We start from the raw sequence: 17455 nt of genomic DNA on the forward strand, positions 1-17455 counted from the left end.
GCCTAGACCCTGCTTCAGATTCTGTGTCTCCCTCTCTCTCTCTGCCCTTCTCCACTTGTGCTCTGTCTCTCTCTCTCTAAAAAATAAACATTGAAAAAAAATTTTTAAAGGCCATAGTTATACAGTTTTAGGAAGGTCGCTTAAGTCTCAACTTTTTTTTTCTTTAAAATGGTAATAATAATAATGCCTACTCTGTAGGCTCATGAGAAGGATTGAATGAGTGCATGTGCATGAAAATCTCCACATGAAGCTCACATATAGAAAACAGCAAGAGATATGGCCACAGTTCTTCCTGGAGATTCAGAATGCACATTAGAATATCAAAGTCCTAAGAAGTCCTGCAGCAAGGGAAGCAGTTATTCAGATTGGATTTCTCAAACATATTCAACCATGTACATTAATCCAGGTTCTCAGTTGTAAGACACAGAATCTGAAGTGCCAAATACGGAATAGTGTATTCAAGAGATATTGTGTAGCTTGTACATTTATTCAGCAGTCTTATGAAATAGGCTCAAGCCTAAGCTTCCAGAAACTCAAGCCCTACATAAAACAGGCCTGATAAGGACACAATGCCAGCCACCAATGAGCACTGTGTCCCATAATCTGTGAAGCTTCGAGAAACTGAACTTGAATGCAACTGTCCCTGGGGCCAGCAGTGATTATCTTTCTGGGTCAAACACAGGACCCTGAAAATTCTGCTGTCTCCCAAGGATGGAGTCCTGCTCTGCCTCCACCCCCCTCTCCACCACCAAAAAATGGATTTTACATTGTTCCTTCTTCCTCTAGTTGCCCACTTCTCTATCAGTATGATTGGTGGAGGGGCTCCTGGGTGGCTCAGTCGGTTAAGCGTCTGACTCTTGGTTTTGGCACAGGTCATGCTCTCATGGTTTGTGACAGTGAGTCCCTTATTTGGCTCTGTGTTGACAGTGCAGAGCCTGCTTGGGATCCTCTCCCTCCTCTCTCTCTCTCTGCCCCAACCCTGCTCATGCTCTCTCTCTTTCTCTCTCAAAATAAGTATTATTGGTGGAATCTAGGTCACATGCCTGTGGTCTGGCTGCAAAGAAAGCAAAAGAAGAAAGTTCTATGGGTTCTTCCTGAGAAGGTAAGCCTGCTATGGCTGGGGGTTCCCCTAAAGATAGCAAACATGTGTAATAACTGCTAGAAATCCAAAATACATGAAAAACATCCATTACACTGAGGAAAACCTACTCCTCCCTGTAAGAAATTAATATGTTCTTATAGAGAACACTTCTGAGTATACTCCCTCTCCCAGAAGGACAAACATCAACATTTTTCTTTTTAACTTCAGGGAAGAGACCAAAATTGAGTGGAGTTTAATGTAAGAAAATTTCTTCCTGGGGAACCCAGTGATTTTAGAACATTCTAAGAAAGAGAGTGGGCCTAAAACGGAGCTATACATAGGATAGGAACAGCCATGGAAATCTGCCAGGGGTAGGGCATGAGGTGGAGGGGAGCATGAGCCAGGAGCACTGAAGTTCTTTCTGTGACTTTGGTTCCTGTCACCACCATTGGATAGATATTACTTGCTCCACTATTTCCCATCTACCCAGGCATTTTCCTGGTCTCCTGTTTCTAAACACAGCCATGTGTGAACCACTGCACCATAAAAGCAGGATGGGACAGCCTGTAAAGAGCTAAGATATAGAAGCATACCCTTCCACCAAGTGCAGCTGTTGTGTGTACCAGAGCTAAGTACAGATGGTGACATCCAGACCAGCGGATGGGTTGTGCAAACAGATAACAGAGATGTTATGTTTGAGGGGTAGGTGTGGTGTGTATATGTGATCAGACATAACATATACATTATGTCACTTAATGTTCTTGACAACCCTAGAAGGTAAGTGGGTGTGGCCAGAAAGTGAATCCAAAAGAAGCAACTGGTGGAGATTCAGGTAATGGGCACCAAGAATAGACAAGGTAAATGGCTCAACAGGTAGCAGGGCCCCATCAGCCAGTGAGAAGGGCCCAGAAGATAGGACTACCAACTCTGGGGATGCTCCAACAAGAACAGACCAAGGCTCTCATCGTAAAGAGACAAATCTACCAAAACATATTATAGAGACTGGGCTTAGGCACAAGGGTGCATAAAATAGACATTAGTAGAGTTAAGATCTGATGTGGACAGTGAGATGTACTAGAGCTCCTGATCTATATGGTGACCATGTAAATTCAAATTACAAACCAAGAATGGGTTGTTCCAATAATCACACCAGGACAGCAGGATAAACCAGGAACGCCCTTGGAAAATGGGACATGTAATCACCCCCAATTATATATTATCTGGTCCTAGTGAATCCACAGGTAGAATTCAAGTAAACATGGCTGAGAAAAAAAAAGAATATAAAGGTTGAAAACTAAAGAAAACTTATTCACAACAGTTTTTCTTTTTATTCCTCTGGTTTTAATATTTGAAGAAATGGTGTAAAAAGATCATAGATGCTAGCATACACCTAATTTTTTCTCTCTTAAATCACAGCCAGAGGCTACCATGAGTGTTCCAGCAACAGCAGTGAGACATAAAAACTCTTATGGAAAATTATTCTACAAGACTGAAGAGCAAAAGGGCAAATTTCCCTCAGCAGCAAGGTCAGCATCAAGATGGAGGCTAGTCCCAGTGACTTTTCAAACAACCTGTTAGTTTCAGCTTTAGAAATGGCCAAGCTGCAGGACTGCTACAAGATGTGGCCAAGATGTGGAGACAAAGCCAAAGGTCATGGCCTTTGGTCCATCAGAAGTTTTAGAGTCATAAAAAAGGAAATCAGTTATTTATCACCAGACAGATCATGACATCCCACAAAAGGATTCTAAATGTTAGTAGATCCACTTTCTAAGACAAAGATCTCTATAGGAAATGTTCCCTGCCCCCAAATGTTGTAATCAAAGAATAAATGGATCGCAGTTCCACATGCTGCCATCTTGTCTTTGGGTAGACAGTTTGATCTGGGCCTCTATTTTGTAAATGCTGTAATACTATCCTCAGAAGTTAAGCAGAGCTTTATCAGAGATCATTTAAAAATGACTTTTTGAGCAGTTTGACACTCCAGCATCAATGCTGCAGTATTGTTCCTGAGATGCTAGATATTAACTTTGAATACTAACCTGGCACTGGGAAGACATTTTCATTATTAAGACATCTGGGACAATTTCAATAGCAGTATGTTTGGAGGGAAGAAGGCATTGAGTGCAATACAATGAGGCCTTGTACCCTCTTTAGCATTTCAGCACACTTTAGGCTTGTGAAATCCCTCCACCCTCTCTCTGTACAAAGCTTCTCTTCAAAGTTTACACTGGCAGGGATTTGGAGGATTAAAAATCCAGTATCTAAGTACAGTGGGTCAGTCAGGCCTTAAGTTAATGAACCTCATGCTCTTAAGCAGAGTTTGACTGCCATGGTGGAACAAGAAATGTCAAAGTGAGGTTAAAGAAAATGCCCAGAAGGTCCTTTGGTCTACAAGCAATTTCAGTCCTCCTCACAAACTCATAGGTCTTTTCCTTTCCTTTCTTTTCTTTTCTTCTTTTTCTATTTTTTTTATTTATTTATTTGTTTTGCTAACACTTTTCCCCATATACCACCTTATATGTTTAATTTATATTTTATTGTTATCCATGAGGTCAGGATTCTGTCTTTTTTATGCATTTCTGTATTCCCAGTGTCTGGTACATAACAGGTGTTCAATAATATTTGTTAAATGAATGAATGAATGAATGAATGAATGAATGATGGAAGACTCCCTCATCATATATATGAGTCATTCATTCTAGTTTGCCCTTCAAATGGAAAGTAACCTATTGGGAAAAGGAGTTCTCTAAAATCTTATTCTTCTACCCCTGTACCTGGAGTTTTGAGCAGGAGAGCAATTATTTTGAAAGAAAAGAATCTGAAGGAAAATGCAGAAGTTGTAGAGTGAAACTGAGGATAGGGCTAAGGAATAAAGAGAATAGGTGAATTCACACACATTTTGGAATTTAAAAAGAAAACAGCAATATCAACATCCAAAAATCAAACTATAAAAAATGTCATATTTCTTTAATTTGTGTAATTTAATCAGACCTGTGAGTTTTGCTCTGCATTTTCTCTTTACAATAATTCGTCAAACAAACAAACCAAAAAGGTTCACTGACAAGTAGAGTAGAAAGGCGGTAGAAAATGATGGATACTGTGGCCTGAATTAAAAGATAATCCCAAGAAATAAGGGAAACAAAAGGTTTTGGAAGAAAAGACAAAATAGCACACCGTGGCTAAAAGGAAGGCAAAAATGCCAGACACTGAGAAGTAGCAACTTCCCAAAACAGGCCAGCTCAGAGACACCACTCTCATTGAGACTCTCCAGGACATGAGGGGAACAAAGGAACATCCCAACTAGGACAGAAAAAGTGGCACCACCACCCTCTTCTCCATCTCTAGCATCCCCCAACCCACTCAGTTGCTTAACGACTGCTGGTATTCAGACTTCAGTGAGGGGCACCTGGGTGACTCAGTTGGTTAAACATGTGACTCTTGGTTTCAGCTCAGGTCATGATCTCTCGATTCATGGGATCGAGCCCCACATTGGGCTCTGTGCTGACAGCGTGGAGCCTTCTTGGGCTTTTCTCTCTCCCTCTCTCTCTGTCCTTCCCCCGCCCTCTCCCTCTCTCTCTCTCAAAATGAATAAATAAAGTTTTAAAAATAAATAAATGAACTTCAGTGATAGTCTCAACTCAGGTTTTTCTTTCCAATCCCTATAGCCTTTACCTTCGTTCAAAGCCTTGCCATTTTCCCACAGGAATTCAATCACTACTACGTTACTCTGTCTCCAGGTTGACCTGCCTCCAGTCTGTCTTGCCCTAGTCCTTGGGGAAAATCTGACCATTCTTCTCTCCAGCATGAAACAGGTCTCAGACTCCTCCTCAGCCTATTTGAATGATGTCCACTAAAGTTATATTTTCAAACCAATCTCTAGTGATTGCACAAATGTTCACAATAAGGCCTTACTGTGATTTCCATAAGTACAGAGACAATGCCTATCTTATTCATAGTTGAATCCCAAACAACCAGCACAGTGCCTGTGCTCCACTCCCTAAGTATTTATTTTGTGTTTTTCACAAATAAATAAAATGGGAAAATTATGATATAAAACTAAGCAGAATGCAATCCTAATAATGTAAAATATATGTATACATTTATATGTAAAATATATAAATATTATACAAATATATATTATAAAATATAATTTATAAATATAAAATATATAAAATGTTTCATATATTTTTATACTTATATTTTTAACATATATGTAAACTTACAATATGTTATGTTAATTTATGTATTTTTTCACTTTCAAAATTTACCATAAAAGCTTTTTTTTTCTCTCTCTGATACTGAGATACAAAAATATAAGCAAAAACAAAAGGGAGTAAAGCAAAAACCATGCATCTGACAGATGAGATGGCAGCATGGGGCATTATGGGAACAATAATATCCTTGTCACACCACATTGGGTTCTTCATCTTCCAGCCCTGACTCTGCCCCACTCCCTGCTACTCCTCCACCACCTGAAGAGTGAGCAGTGCCAAACCACATGATGTTCTTCACAGTGATACTTGCTAACTACTTTCTCACTCCACTATTCCAGTATTCCCAATGTGGTAGTTCTGCGTTCCTGCCATCTTTTCATTTCTAGGGCAAAGCACCATGCCTGGCATACAGAAGAACATATTAAATATTGATGGAATAAATTAATTAATACATGGATAAGGCAGTGACACTGAATGCAAGGCCCATTTCTTTCATTTACTCTAAAATCATACTTACCTAACAGGGTTGTTATTGAGGACTAAATGAGAAAATGCACATAAAACATGCCTGACATATAATAAGCACTCACTAAACAAAGTTATTAACTATTATTACTGTGACCATGTACAAGTTGCTTTTTGCTCTCTTAGCCAAAATCATCTTTTTAAAAAAATTTTTAAGGTTTATTTATTTTTGAGGGAGACAGAATGAGAGTGGGGAGTGAGGGAGGGGCAGAGAGAGAGGGAGACACAGAATCTGAAGCAGGCTCCAGGTTCTGAGCTGTCAGCACAGAGCCCGATACGGGGCTCGAACTCACAGACTGCAAGATCATGACCTGAACTGAAGTCGGACACTTAACCAACTGAGCCACCCAGGTGCCCCTGCCAAAATCATCTTAAATTGTGGATAGTAATTTCTGCCCTGCCAACTCATCCTCTTGAGATGAGAAAGAGCTTAAAACAATCTGGGAAATACAAATCACTAAACAAACACATATTATCATCATTATGATGATGATAATGATTATATGATTATTGTCTTTGTGAATGTTGCCTAATAGGTTTCTCCTTTAAGGTCACATTACCTTGGCTGATGTTTCAAACCATCCTACGAAACCATGCTCCTTGCAGAACTGGTCCATCTTGAGGCCATTGTTCGTGAGCACATCCTTCCCCTGGTCACATTTGTTGGCCAACAAAACCACTGAAACTGGTTTGCCATTAGGAAGACTTAACTTTGAGTCCAAATCATTTTTCCACTTTGTCACTGCTTCAAATGTAGCTGGCCTGGTGACATCGAAGACAATAAATGCGCCCATAGCTTCTCTGTAATAGACCCTTGTCATATTTCCAAATCTTTCTTGACCTATCACCAAAAAGAAAGAGAAATCAAAAACTCATTACAATTGTAAACTGAATCATATACTGGAACCTCTCAAGGTGTCCAGTGCGAGCAGATCCCTCACTAAAGTGCTTCAGTACTTATCTTTAAAGAGTGAGCTAAGTACACAATCAGTATGATGTAGGTAGTGAAACCAGAGTTCCAGAGCAGAATTTATGACCAAAATTGACTGGGATTTCAGCTAATTAACAAAATGGAATGAATCTTATTGGTTGTAACTCTATCTACTAGCAGTAGCTGAAGACAGGAGCTAATGAAGGGTGGGTTTATATTTTTTGAACCCCAAACTCCAGAAGTGTATGGCCAAAGGCCTTTTATTCTGATTTGGTAATTTATTCATGTGAAGAGTCTTATAAAGTTATACAAATTAAAATAAAGCGAGTTGTGTATAATAAGCCAACTTCTCTCAAAAAGAATAAAACGCCGGAACTGGCCTATATCTAAGGACAAATAGGGCAACAATTTTAAAAACACTTTACATTTAACTCTGAGTACAAGATGTTGTGATGGTGAGTTTTAATTCAAGTTAAAAAACTCTTTTTTAGGTTGTGATATTCACATGGGCATTAGCATTGCAGATTTGAAGAGGAAATGATCCATAGCACTAGTGAAAATGGATGCAGGTCAAGGGTTCCACCCTAATGGTCCTATAGTGTGTGAGCCTGTGTGCTCATGCATGTATCACTGGAAAGAAGAGCATTCGGTAGGGGCCAGCACATGATGATCCTAAAATATTCCTTACATGGGTTTCACCACAGAAGCTTTGTTCTCTTCCCCATAGTTGTCTAGTCAATGAAAGAAAGTGGTATAATACTCTTCATATGACACACAACCCACAGATGAACTTTCATTTCTCCCAGATGAGTTTTAAATTTCTTTTATTTTCTTTCTTTTTTTAGTTCCTAATGCAAACAGTGATCTCCTTTGATACTGCTCAGGGTGGCCATGACATTTCAGGAAGAGAGGGGAAAAAAAGGCTTCTGTGATCATTTGGGACTCTGAAGGCCTCTAGGCTTTGCACAGTTGTCTTATGATCCCTTTCAGGGAACTAATCAGATGAAAAGCAAAGTCATGGGTTATTCAATAATCTGCTTGTCCAGAGATTTTCATAGTAGAGTAAGGAGGTCCTGAAGAAGAAAGATTTTTACATTTAAAATATATGGCAAAGGGTCATTTTTAAGACTAATGCAAAAAAACAATGTATAGGCTTAACACCTTTATAGGAATTCAAAAAGGAAAATCTGTATGTATGTGTGTATGTGTTTGAGTTCATGAGGGTATGTGTGCCAGATCAGAAACAAAGAGAAAAAAGTGATCTTTGTACACTGAGGTCACTGGGCTGGTGGACTTGAAAAGTTTATATTTCCGGTGATCTGATAAGAGGTCACATTCAGAAAAGGGCATATCTAGCACTCACATTTTATCCTTCCTTTGTCAGCTGATAGCTCTCTCTCTGCTGTTTTTTATTAAAAGAATGAGAACCATGTGACTTTTCATGAATCCCTACGAATGGCCAATGTAGAGACCTGAGGAGAGTATCATAGGTAACTTACTTAAAAAAAAAAAAAAAAAGACCATAGTTCAAAAATTCCCTGTGGGGTTAGATCACTCATTGAACATACATTTACTGGATAGCTAATACGGTCCAGGCTCTGTACTTTGTGCTGGAAATACATAATTTTTTGCCCTTGAACTGCTAAACTAAGAAGTGTCATACTGGATGCTTGCACTAAAAATGATCCAATTCAGCAGGTAGGTTCTCTCTTCTCTTAGATTCTACACACACATCCACAGCCCTGTCGATGTGACTCATGATTCAATGTTCAGCTTCCAGGAAAGTTAAATGACAAAGCAATCAACTGAACCACAAAAGTTAATACGATGGCTGCAGTAATAATTTGGAAAACCTTGCTGCAGAAGGCAGTAAATTAAATGGTCAGAAGACACCGGTCTTCATTTTAATCACTGGTTACCAGTGCAGCCTTAGACAAATGTATTCCTCTTCGTAAGACTACGTTTTCTCACCTGTGCTTATTATTGTATGTCAGGCATGTTTTATGTGCATGAATTTGTTTTGGCTGACCTACTAGATCCCTCGCTGCTTTCCTGCTTTGAGAGTTAAAATATTCCTAGTAAATTAATGCTTGGCCCTCTGTCCCAACGGCCTTAAATGGTCCATTTGGTGTCACAGACTCATCTAAAAATATACGCAAGCAATACAGTCATAATGTTTATTTAATGGATTTTCACTTGGTAATTAATACTCTATAGATGTTCTCAGTGCACATAATCAAGCTGTGAATCTTCTACACAGGCATAGAAACAAGAGGAGGAAGTGTGTTGGGTTTTCTGTTAAACTGGGCACATTCATTTACCACTCCACTACTAACCAACCAGCTCTGTGACCTCAGATTAGTCACCGTACCATTCTGAGCCTCAGCTTTCCTCATTGGTAAAATAGGGAAATGGGATTGGATACCGGAAACTAAATTCGTTATTGCCTCTGGCAACCCCTCTAATCAACCTCCTCAGATGCAGGCAACCAGCTCTCCGCCTCCTACTCCCTCCGTGTTCCCTCCGGTTCTCAGCATCACTAGTAATATTGTGCCCCAGAGCGGTATCTTCAAGTCATCTGATTCTTTCTTCGCCTCTCTGTCCAAAGGGTCTCCAACATTCTACCAATGCTTCTGTTTCAGAAGCAGCCCCTGATCAGTCCTCTTCCCCATCAGCACTGCTACTGATCTTAAAATAAATATAAATATAAACATAGGTCTTCAGACATTCTGGCAGCATAAGGGATCACCAGACGGGCATACACAGGAAGGAAATGAAGTCATTATCTTAAAGAGCTATCTGCACCCCCCTGTTCATTGCAGCATTGTCCACAAGGAATGAGACATGGCAACCTCTTAAGTGTCTATCAGTGAATGAATGAATGAATGAATGAATGAAGAAAACGTGGTATATGCATACAGTGAAATATTATTCAGCCACAAAAAAGAAGGAAATTCTTCCTTTTGCAACAACATGGCAAATGCTATGAGAACATTATGGTAAGTGAAATAAGTCAGACAGAGGAAAAAAATACTATATCATCTCATTTATATGTGGAATCCAAAAAAGTCAAACTTGTAGAAACAGAGAGTAGAAAGGTGGTTGCCAAAGTCTGAGAGTGCGAGAAACGGGGAGATGTTGGCCAAAGGATATAGACCTCCAGTTATAAGATAAATAAGTGGTGGGATCTAATATATAGTATGATGATTATAATTAATAATACTGTATTATGTGTATAAAGTTGCTAAAAGAGTAGTTCTTACATGTTCCCACCACAGACCAAAAAAAAAAAAAAAAAAGGGAATTATGTAAGGTGATGGAGGTGTTCATCCTATCGTAGTAATCATTTTGAAATATATAAATATATCAAGCCATCATGCTATACAGCTTAAATTTACACGTTATATGCCAATTATATTTCAATAAAGCAGGAAAGAAAATGCATCTTAGGTATTTATAGAACACCCATTCCTGGGCCATGTTCTTCAGAGATTCTTACATGGTAGTTTTATATGGGGCCCAGGAATCTGTCTTTTTAAGCAGTCCCTAGGTGAAATCTTAAAACCATTTCTGTATTAATCCACTTTCAAACTGTAAACATTACCATTATGCTCTATTGCTTTAGCCCTTCAGTGCCTCTTACATGCTTAAAAACAGACACCTTTATTAAAACTGCAGACAAGGAGACTTTGGCTCCAACCACCTTTCCAAACTCTCCTCCTGTCACTTTCTTCAAGTGCTCCATGGCGAAGCCACACTAGAGTACTTACTCTTTCTAAAACACATCCTCCATTACTCCCTGGGTTTTTCTTTCCTTTTTATATCTCTATTCCCAAAACCTGAATTCCTTCCCCATCTTTCTTCCTCTCACTCTGTCCAATGAAATCCTGTACACCCTATAATTGTGCCCTGAAATGCCATCACAGTTCTGCAACCTTCCCTGGCCTCCCAACTTTTTCATGACCCTGTAGCATTTTCTTTACCTGACATCATTTACATTTATTATGCTATATATTCATGCTTCAGTCTCCACTACAGCACTGTAAAATCTTGAAGAGCAAGTTGATCATATTTTGATCTTATAAATCTGAGGCCTATTTTCCACCTATTTGATATAGTAAAAACTCAAGATACTCTTGCAGAAATAAGCTAAAATTAAAGTTCTTTCTTCCTCTAAAATACAACATCATCGTATATTCATGAACGAGTGCTGTGTACTAACACACTTGCTCTATATTATACTCTCATTTCCACTAAATAATCGAAAGATGTTCATTGATGGAGAAAATTAACATTATTCTAACACGGCTAGGTGCATATCTGTTGCAACAAGTTTTAGACTGGAATGTTATGCTTTTGTAATGATTTTCATATTCTTAAGAAATTTGGAATCAATTTACTCTATTCAAAATAACATATGTTTTTGGTCATGGCACAATCCATAGAGCTAAAATTTCCTCCAAGATACAGATATGCTCTTTATTTCTAGGGAATAATAGAATGAAAAGCAGGAAGATAAAAATGAGAGTAAATATGGACCTTGCACAAGGATCTAGAGGAAAAAAAAATCTATCTAATTACTGAATTTACAATAGCTTAAGCTGGTTTTGAAGAGTGAGTCAAGGAAATCTAGACTAGGATCAGAGTCTGGCTGACATCCTTGTGAGTAGGTTTTGTCCACTTTTTAAGGGCCCATATGACCTTCTGTCCAACATTTTGAAACCGTCTCATCTTCTCTCTTCCCTACTTTGCCCCACCAAGCCAGTGACAGAAATGTCTCAATCAATCACTTTTTTTTCCAAGTCACCTAGGCTGATATACTGGCATTAACCATGTGTAATCTTCCCTCACAAAATTGTAAGTTCCCCCTAGCCAGAACCAGGTTTAAGCACCCCCATGACAAGTGTATTGAATATTCAGTATACAGTGAGTGCTCAGTAAGGTCTCCTCACCGAGTGAAGGAATAACCCCTAATTCTTTACCTCCCCTCACCCCAGCAGATACTTGCAGGCTTAACTGGACTTTAAGGCTCACCCTCTGCCATGTCTCTTGTATTCATCATTTTCTTTCCATTCCCATCGAAACCACTCTAGTTAGGATTGCCTCACCTCCTTCATTCACCGAACAACAAAGTTTTGAATGCTTATTAATTTTCAGGCACTGTTCTAGCAACTAGAAAAGATAATTAAAGGTCTGTGTCCTAATGAATCTTACATTCTAGTGGAAAGAGATAAACAGTGGTGAGGTACACATAAAACTGCATTAGCTGGTGAAGTGTTACAGAGAAAAACAAAGTAGGAAAGGAGAAAATGGTATGTGGGAGGGAGGGCAAAGTGAAGCAGGATGGATAGTGGAGGCCCACAAAGAAGGTGTTATTTAAGTAAAGACCAAAAAGAGGTAAAGGAGAAAGCCATATGGATACTTAGAAGAGGGTTTTAGACAGAACAGCACAAAGACTCTGAAGCAAGTATTCAGAGAAGAACAAGGAGTCTGCATTGGAGAGGACTGAGCAAGGGGAAGAGTAGTGTGCAGTGAGATGGGCAGATCTCAGGGTCCAGACTGGAAACAATTTCAGGCCATTATAAGAAGGTTGCCTTTTATCCTGCATGAGAGAGGGAAGCACTGAAGGATTGTGAGCAGTTGAGAAACATCAACGAGCAGGAGTAAATGGATAGTATGGCTGCTGCATTAAGGAACGACCTATGGGTGTCAAGGTTGGAAGTGAGGAGACAGGCAAGAGACAATAATTTGGACCAACATGGTGATGGTGAAGGGTGGTAAAGATTGCTGGCTTCCTGGGTATATCTGGAAATTGAAATGATAGAGGAGATGTAGAGTATGAGATGATGCTAGCAGGACTCCAGAACTTTTGGCTGAAAAAAATGGAAAGTATGGAGTTGCCATTAACTGGAATGGAGAAGACTTTTGGAAGTGTAGGTTTTGTGGAAGCAGGTCAGGATCTGATATGTTAGGTTTGAGATGTCTGTTAGGCAGATACGTTGAGTCGGCAGTTGTATATATAAGGCTGAAGTTTCAGGCTGTGGTCAGGGCTAGATATTGAACTTGTACTTTAATTTCTATACACTTCTTCCAAATTCACCTTCCAAAGCTCTGTTTTCACCCTATCATTTTCCTAATTAAACACTTTCAGGGATCCCCTACTGCCTACTGCAGATGCCACAAACTGGATGTTGGGCTGCTAACATGTTCTGTGACCTACACAAGATTTAAGGCAATTTGGATGACTTGCCAACAGTTATAAATTGGAAGATCTCTAATAAGACAGATATTGGAATGTCTTGAAAACTCAGAATATTTAGAAATACAAGGTCTACAATCATATGAGTAATGTTTAGGAGTTAGTTCATTTGAGCTGACTAGTACCAAACACCCAATTTTAAAGGGAAAATAACTTTCCGAGATGCTATGCATGTCACATTGTCATATACCACAAAACTCCACCTTACATTTAAATGTGGGTAATTATATCAATTTTATAAAAACTAACTCTAACGAAATATTTAGAATTTAATGAAATTTATGTAATTTTATTTTAAAGAAATTGTTGCTACTGATCCTTTTTTCTTATTGCAAGCCTCTTATAAATGATTACTTAGGATCCCATGTTTGCTTATTTTTGCATCAAAATACTCTTTAATGCACTTGGGCTTGTTCCAGGATATCCACCTACTGTAAATGGAATTTTGTAGAGAAACAAAATGTGAGCCAGGATTACAAGGAAACTATGTTCCTATTTCCTACAGAAACAGGGAGCAAGTAGCTTGAGTGATCCTGAACTGGCAACAAACACTTCAGATCGGCCCTCGAAAGATGAGTAAGAGTTTGCCAGACAGAAAAAAGAGTTCATTTACTCTTATCCTCTGGGCTCCTATGGGATTTTCAAAGTTGCACACCTTGATCAAGTTAAAGGCTGATCCTCAGACTGAGCTCAAGGTCCTGCTATAAAACTCTGACTTGCACAGCTCTCCTAAATTCTGCTTCTTGCTTTCATTCACATTCACTCCCTGGCACCCTCCACTCCCACTGGAACATATCCGTTCCCTTACTCTCTAAGTCCTAACTATTCTTCGAATCTGTACAAAACCCTACCTTCTTGGAGCATTCTACTTGGCCCATACTCAACTCTTTCCTCGATTATACTCACATGGCACTGACTCTATCACTTGCTTCCCCACTTATGCAGGCCCTGCCTTGTACTGCTTTTGATGGGCTGCAAATTTCTGCAGTCTACGTCCCTAACTACACTGAGCTTCTTGAGCTCATTGTTGAATTACTCAAGTACTGTTCTCTACGTCTCCATAGCACACACACACTCTGAGAGGCTCCTAGGCTATGCTCACAGCAGACTCATGTGATAGAACAGAACTGTAATACAAGTATTCTTTATGTAATGAAATAACAGCTAACATCGATTTCTTATTTGTGAGCAGGAACTGCAGCAGGGAGAGGGGTGAACTGAATAAAGCAAGATCTCTGATCCAACTAATTTATTTTCTATGCCTACCAAACTCCTGTTCATTCTTTTTTTTAAATTTTTTTAATGTTTATTTATTTTTGAGAGAGACAGAGACAGAATCAGAGACAGAGACAGAGCATGAGTGGGGGAGGAACAGAGAGAGAGGAAGACACAGAATCTGAAGCAGGCTCCAGGCTCTGAGCTGTCAGCAGAGAGCCCAACAAGGGGCTCAAACCCACGAACTGTGAGATCGTGTCGTGAGTCGGACACTTAACCGACTGAGGCACCCAGGCACCCCTAAACTCCTGCTCATTCTTAAGATTCACTTTGAAAAAACTTGTCCCCAATTCAGAACCATCGAAGCTCCTTCTGCAATTTCTTTAGTTTCCCCATAAATGATGGCTCTCCTTTCATCCTATTACTGGTTGTCATCTCTTACGGGCAAATCCTACCTCTATTCAACAAGAAGGTAAAGTTAGATGCAGTGTACTGAATTAAGCTAAAGCGTGAAAGAGTAAGATGACATAAAAAATAACAATTGGTTTCTCAGGTGTCCATAAACAATAACATTCTAGAAAAGAAAGATGAATGAATTAGAGTGATCTGTTTTTAAATTAAATTTCAAAATATTCTCATTCAATTCTATATTTATATTTAAATTTCAGGCTGTGTATGTGGGAGAGAGAGAGTCAGAGAGAGAGAGACAGTTAGTGCCTTGGTATCTCAAAAAAAATTTTTTGTCAGAATTTATTTTGACTGAGGTCTTAAACTACTCAGTTTAGATAAAATAACTCACTTGGATGGAGAAATAAGATCATATAGTGATAGAATGGCCAATACTGGATAGAGGGAGGGAATGAAACCAAATCACAGAAGAGAAGTTGGCATGAATGGATATAAAACAATCAGCATGCCATGTTTTTAATTAAACTAATTACAAGTGAAACAAATACCTAACAAACAACCTAAAAATATCTCCACTGAATATAAGCTCAAACACATTAAGTAAAAAGGTATGTTTTGGATTACTTAGCATTTGAGATATCACCTCTAAGTAACATTTATAGATATTTTTATAAATAATTCACAAGACAGTAAAAAAACAAAAACAAAAACCTCACAAGTCTGAGCACTTTCACAAATGACTCACAAGTCTAGGACTCTAAGGTTTTTGTTTTTAAAGAATTTCCAGATTCCTCCAGAGCTGTAATTCCCAAGATGTGTACCAGGGTGTTCTGGGGTGTCTCAGTGAACTCACAGGGGTACAATAAGATATTTTAAAATTTCAAGGCAAACACAATGGTACTCAAGATCAATCAAACACCTCAGGAACTACTGGCTTGAGGTAGATCACAATTTTAACCTTAGATAACACTACATTCCTGCTGATGTGATCCTATCTTTTTGAAACTGGATTTTTCAGTTTGTGTAATAAAAAGCAAGAGGGGCACCTAGATGCCTCCATCAGTTAAGCGTCCAACTCTTGATTTTGGCCCAGGTCATGATTTCACAGTCCTGAGATCAGGAGATCAAGTCACCCCTTGGGCTCCATGCTGGGCAAGCAGCCTGCTTGGGATTCTCCCTCTTCCATGTGAAAATCAATGTGAAACAGGAAATGAGAGTGGTGATGTCTACTCTGACTCAAATTTTTAGGTGATCCATGTCCTATATATATAGAACTTGGCCTGTTATCCTACTGACCTAGAGGAACCATGAAAACATGACTTGACACTTAAGAATGCTATGAACTAAAAGTTTGAACACTTATGCTATAGCCACTACATTCTCTAAATTACTGTTTTAAGTTTGAAAGACACACACATGCACATGCACATGTATCCTTCTGTCCTACATAAGACTTATTTTTTATTCCAATACCATCAAGCATCACAATTCTTTCTATCTTTAGTCACTATGGTTATCCTGCCTAGAAGTAGTATATTAAGATGGTTGTTTTTAAGCCAAGCAAACCCCATGATCTCAGCAATAATGTGTGCATTTAATTCTTAGCTCTATTCAAAAGTATAAACGTTCAAAAAATAATAAATTCTTCCTTTAAAATAAATAAGGTATGTTTCCTTTTTTTTTTTAATTTTTTTTTTCAACTTTTTTTTTTTTTTTTTTTTTTTTTTTGGGATAGAGAGAGACAGAGCATGAACGGGGGAGGGGCAGAGAGAGAGGGAGACACAGAATTGGAAACAGGCTCCAGGCTCCAAGCCATCAGCCCAGAGCCCGATGCGGGGCTCGAACTCACGGACCGCGAGATCGTGACCTGGCTGAAGTCGGACGCTTAACCGACTGCGCCACCCAGGCGCCCCTTTTTTAATTTTTTTTAACTTACATCCAAGTTAGTTAGCATATAGTGCAACAATGATTTCAGGAGTAGATTCCTTAGTGCCCCTTACCCATTTAGCCCATCTGCCCTCCCACAACCCCTCCAGCAAACCTCTGTTTGTTCTCTATATTTAAGAGTCTCTTATGTTTTGTCCCCCTTCCTGTTTTTATATTATTTTTGTTTCCCTTCCCTTATGTTCATCTGTTTTGTATCTTAAATTCCTCATATAGGTGAAATCATATGATAATTGTCTTTCTCTAATTTCAGTTAGCATTAAACCCTCCAGTTCCATCCACGTAGATGCAAATGGCAAGATTTCATTCTTTTTGATTGCCAACTAATACTCCATTGTATATACATGCCACACCTTCTTTATCCATTCATCATCCATTGATGGACATTTGGGCTCTTTCCATACTTTGGCTATTGTTGATAGTGCTGCTATAAACATTGGAGTGCATATATCCCTTCGAAACAGCACACCTGTATCCCTTGGATAAATGCCTAGTAGTGCAATTGCTGGGTTGTAGGGTAGTCCTATTTTTAATTTTTTGAAGAACCTCCATCCTGTTTTCCAGGGTGACTGCACCAGTTTGCATTCCCACCAGCAGTGCAAAAGAGATCCTCTTTCTCCACACCCTCGCCAGCATCTGCTGTTGCCTGAGTTGTTAATGCTAGCCATTCTGATAGGTGTGAGGTGAATAAGGTGTGTTTTCTAACTGCAGCTTAATCTACGGCATGTGAAAGTGATTGCACTGTTGTATGACACTTAGGAAACAGCAGAACAGAGTAGTTAGAAAACAGTAAACAAATCTCAGTTCCTACCCACCACCATCCCTTACGATTTGTATGGCTTTTGAAAAGTTTTATGTATTTTTTTTTTCCTTGCTTA

The 17455-nt window shown here is 39.0% G+C and overlaps 1 protein-coding gene across 1 annotated transcript in view; it reads right to left on the bottom strand.

The window, feature by feature from the left end:
• RAB38 (RAB38, member RAS oncogene family) overlaps positions 1-17455 on the bottom strand; it is a 126983-nt gene that overhangs the window by 27420 nt on the left and 82108 nt on the right. The window contains exon 4 of the mRNA XM_025928358.2: positions 6381-6661. Coding sequence (XP_025784143.1) covers positions 6381-6661 — 281 coding nt within the window. The remainder of the gene's footprint in view (positions 1-6380; positions 6662-17455) is intronic.

This window comes from Puma concolor, chromosome D1 (genome assembly GCF_028749965.1).
Source record: "Puma concolor isolate L17-30 chromosome D1, mPumCon1.1.hap2, whole genome shotgun sequence".
NCBI lineage: Eukaryota > Metazoa > Chordata > Mammalia > Carnivora > Felidae > Puma > Puma concolor.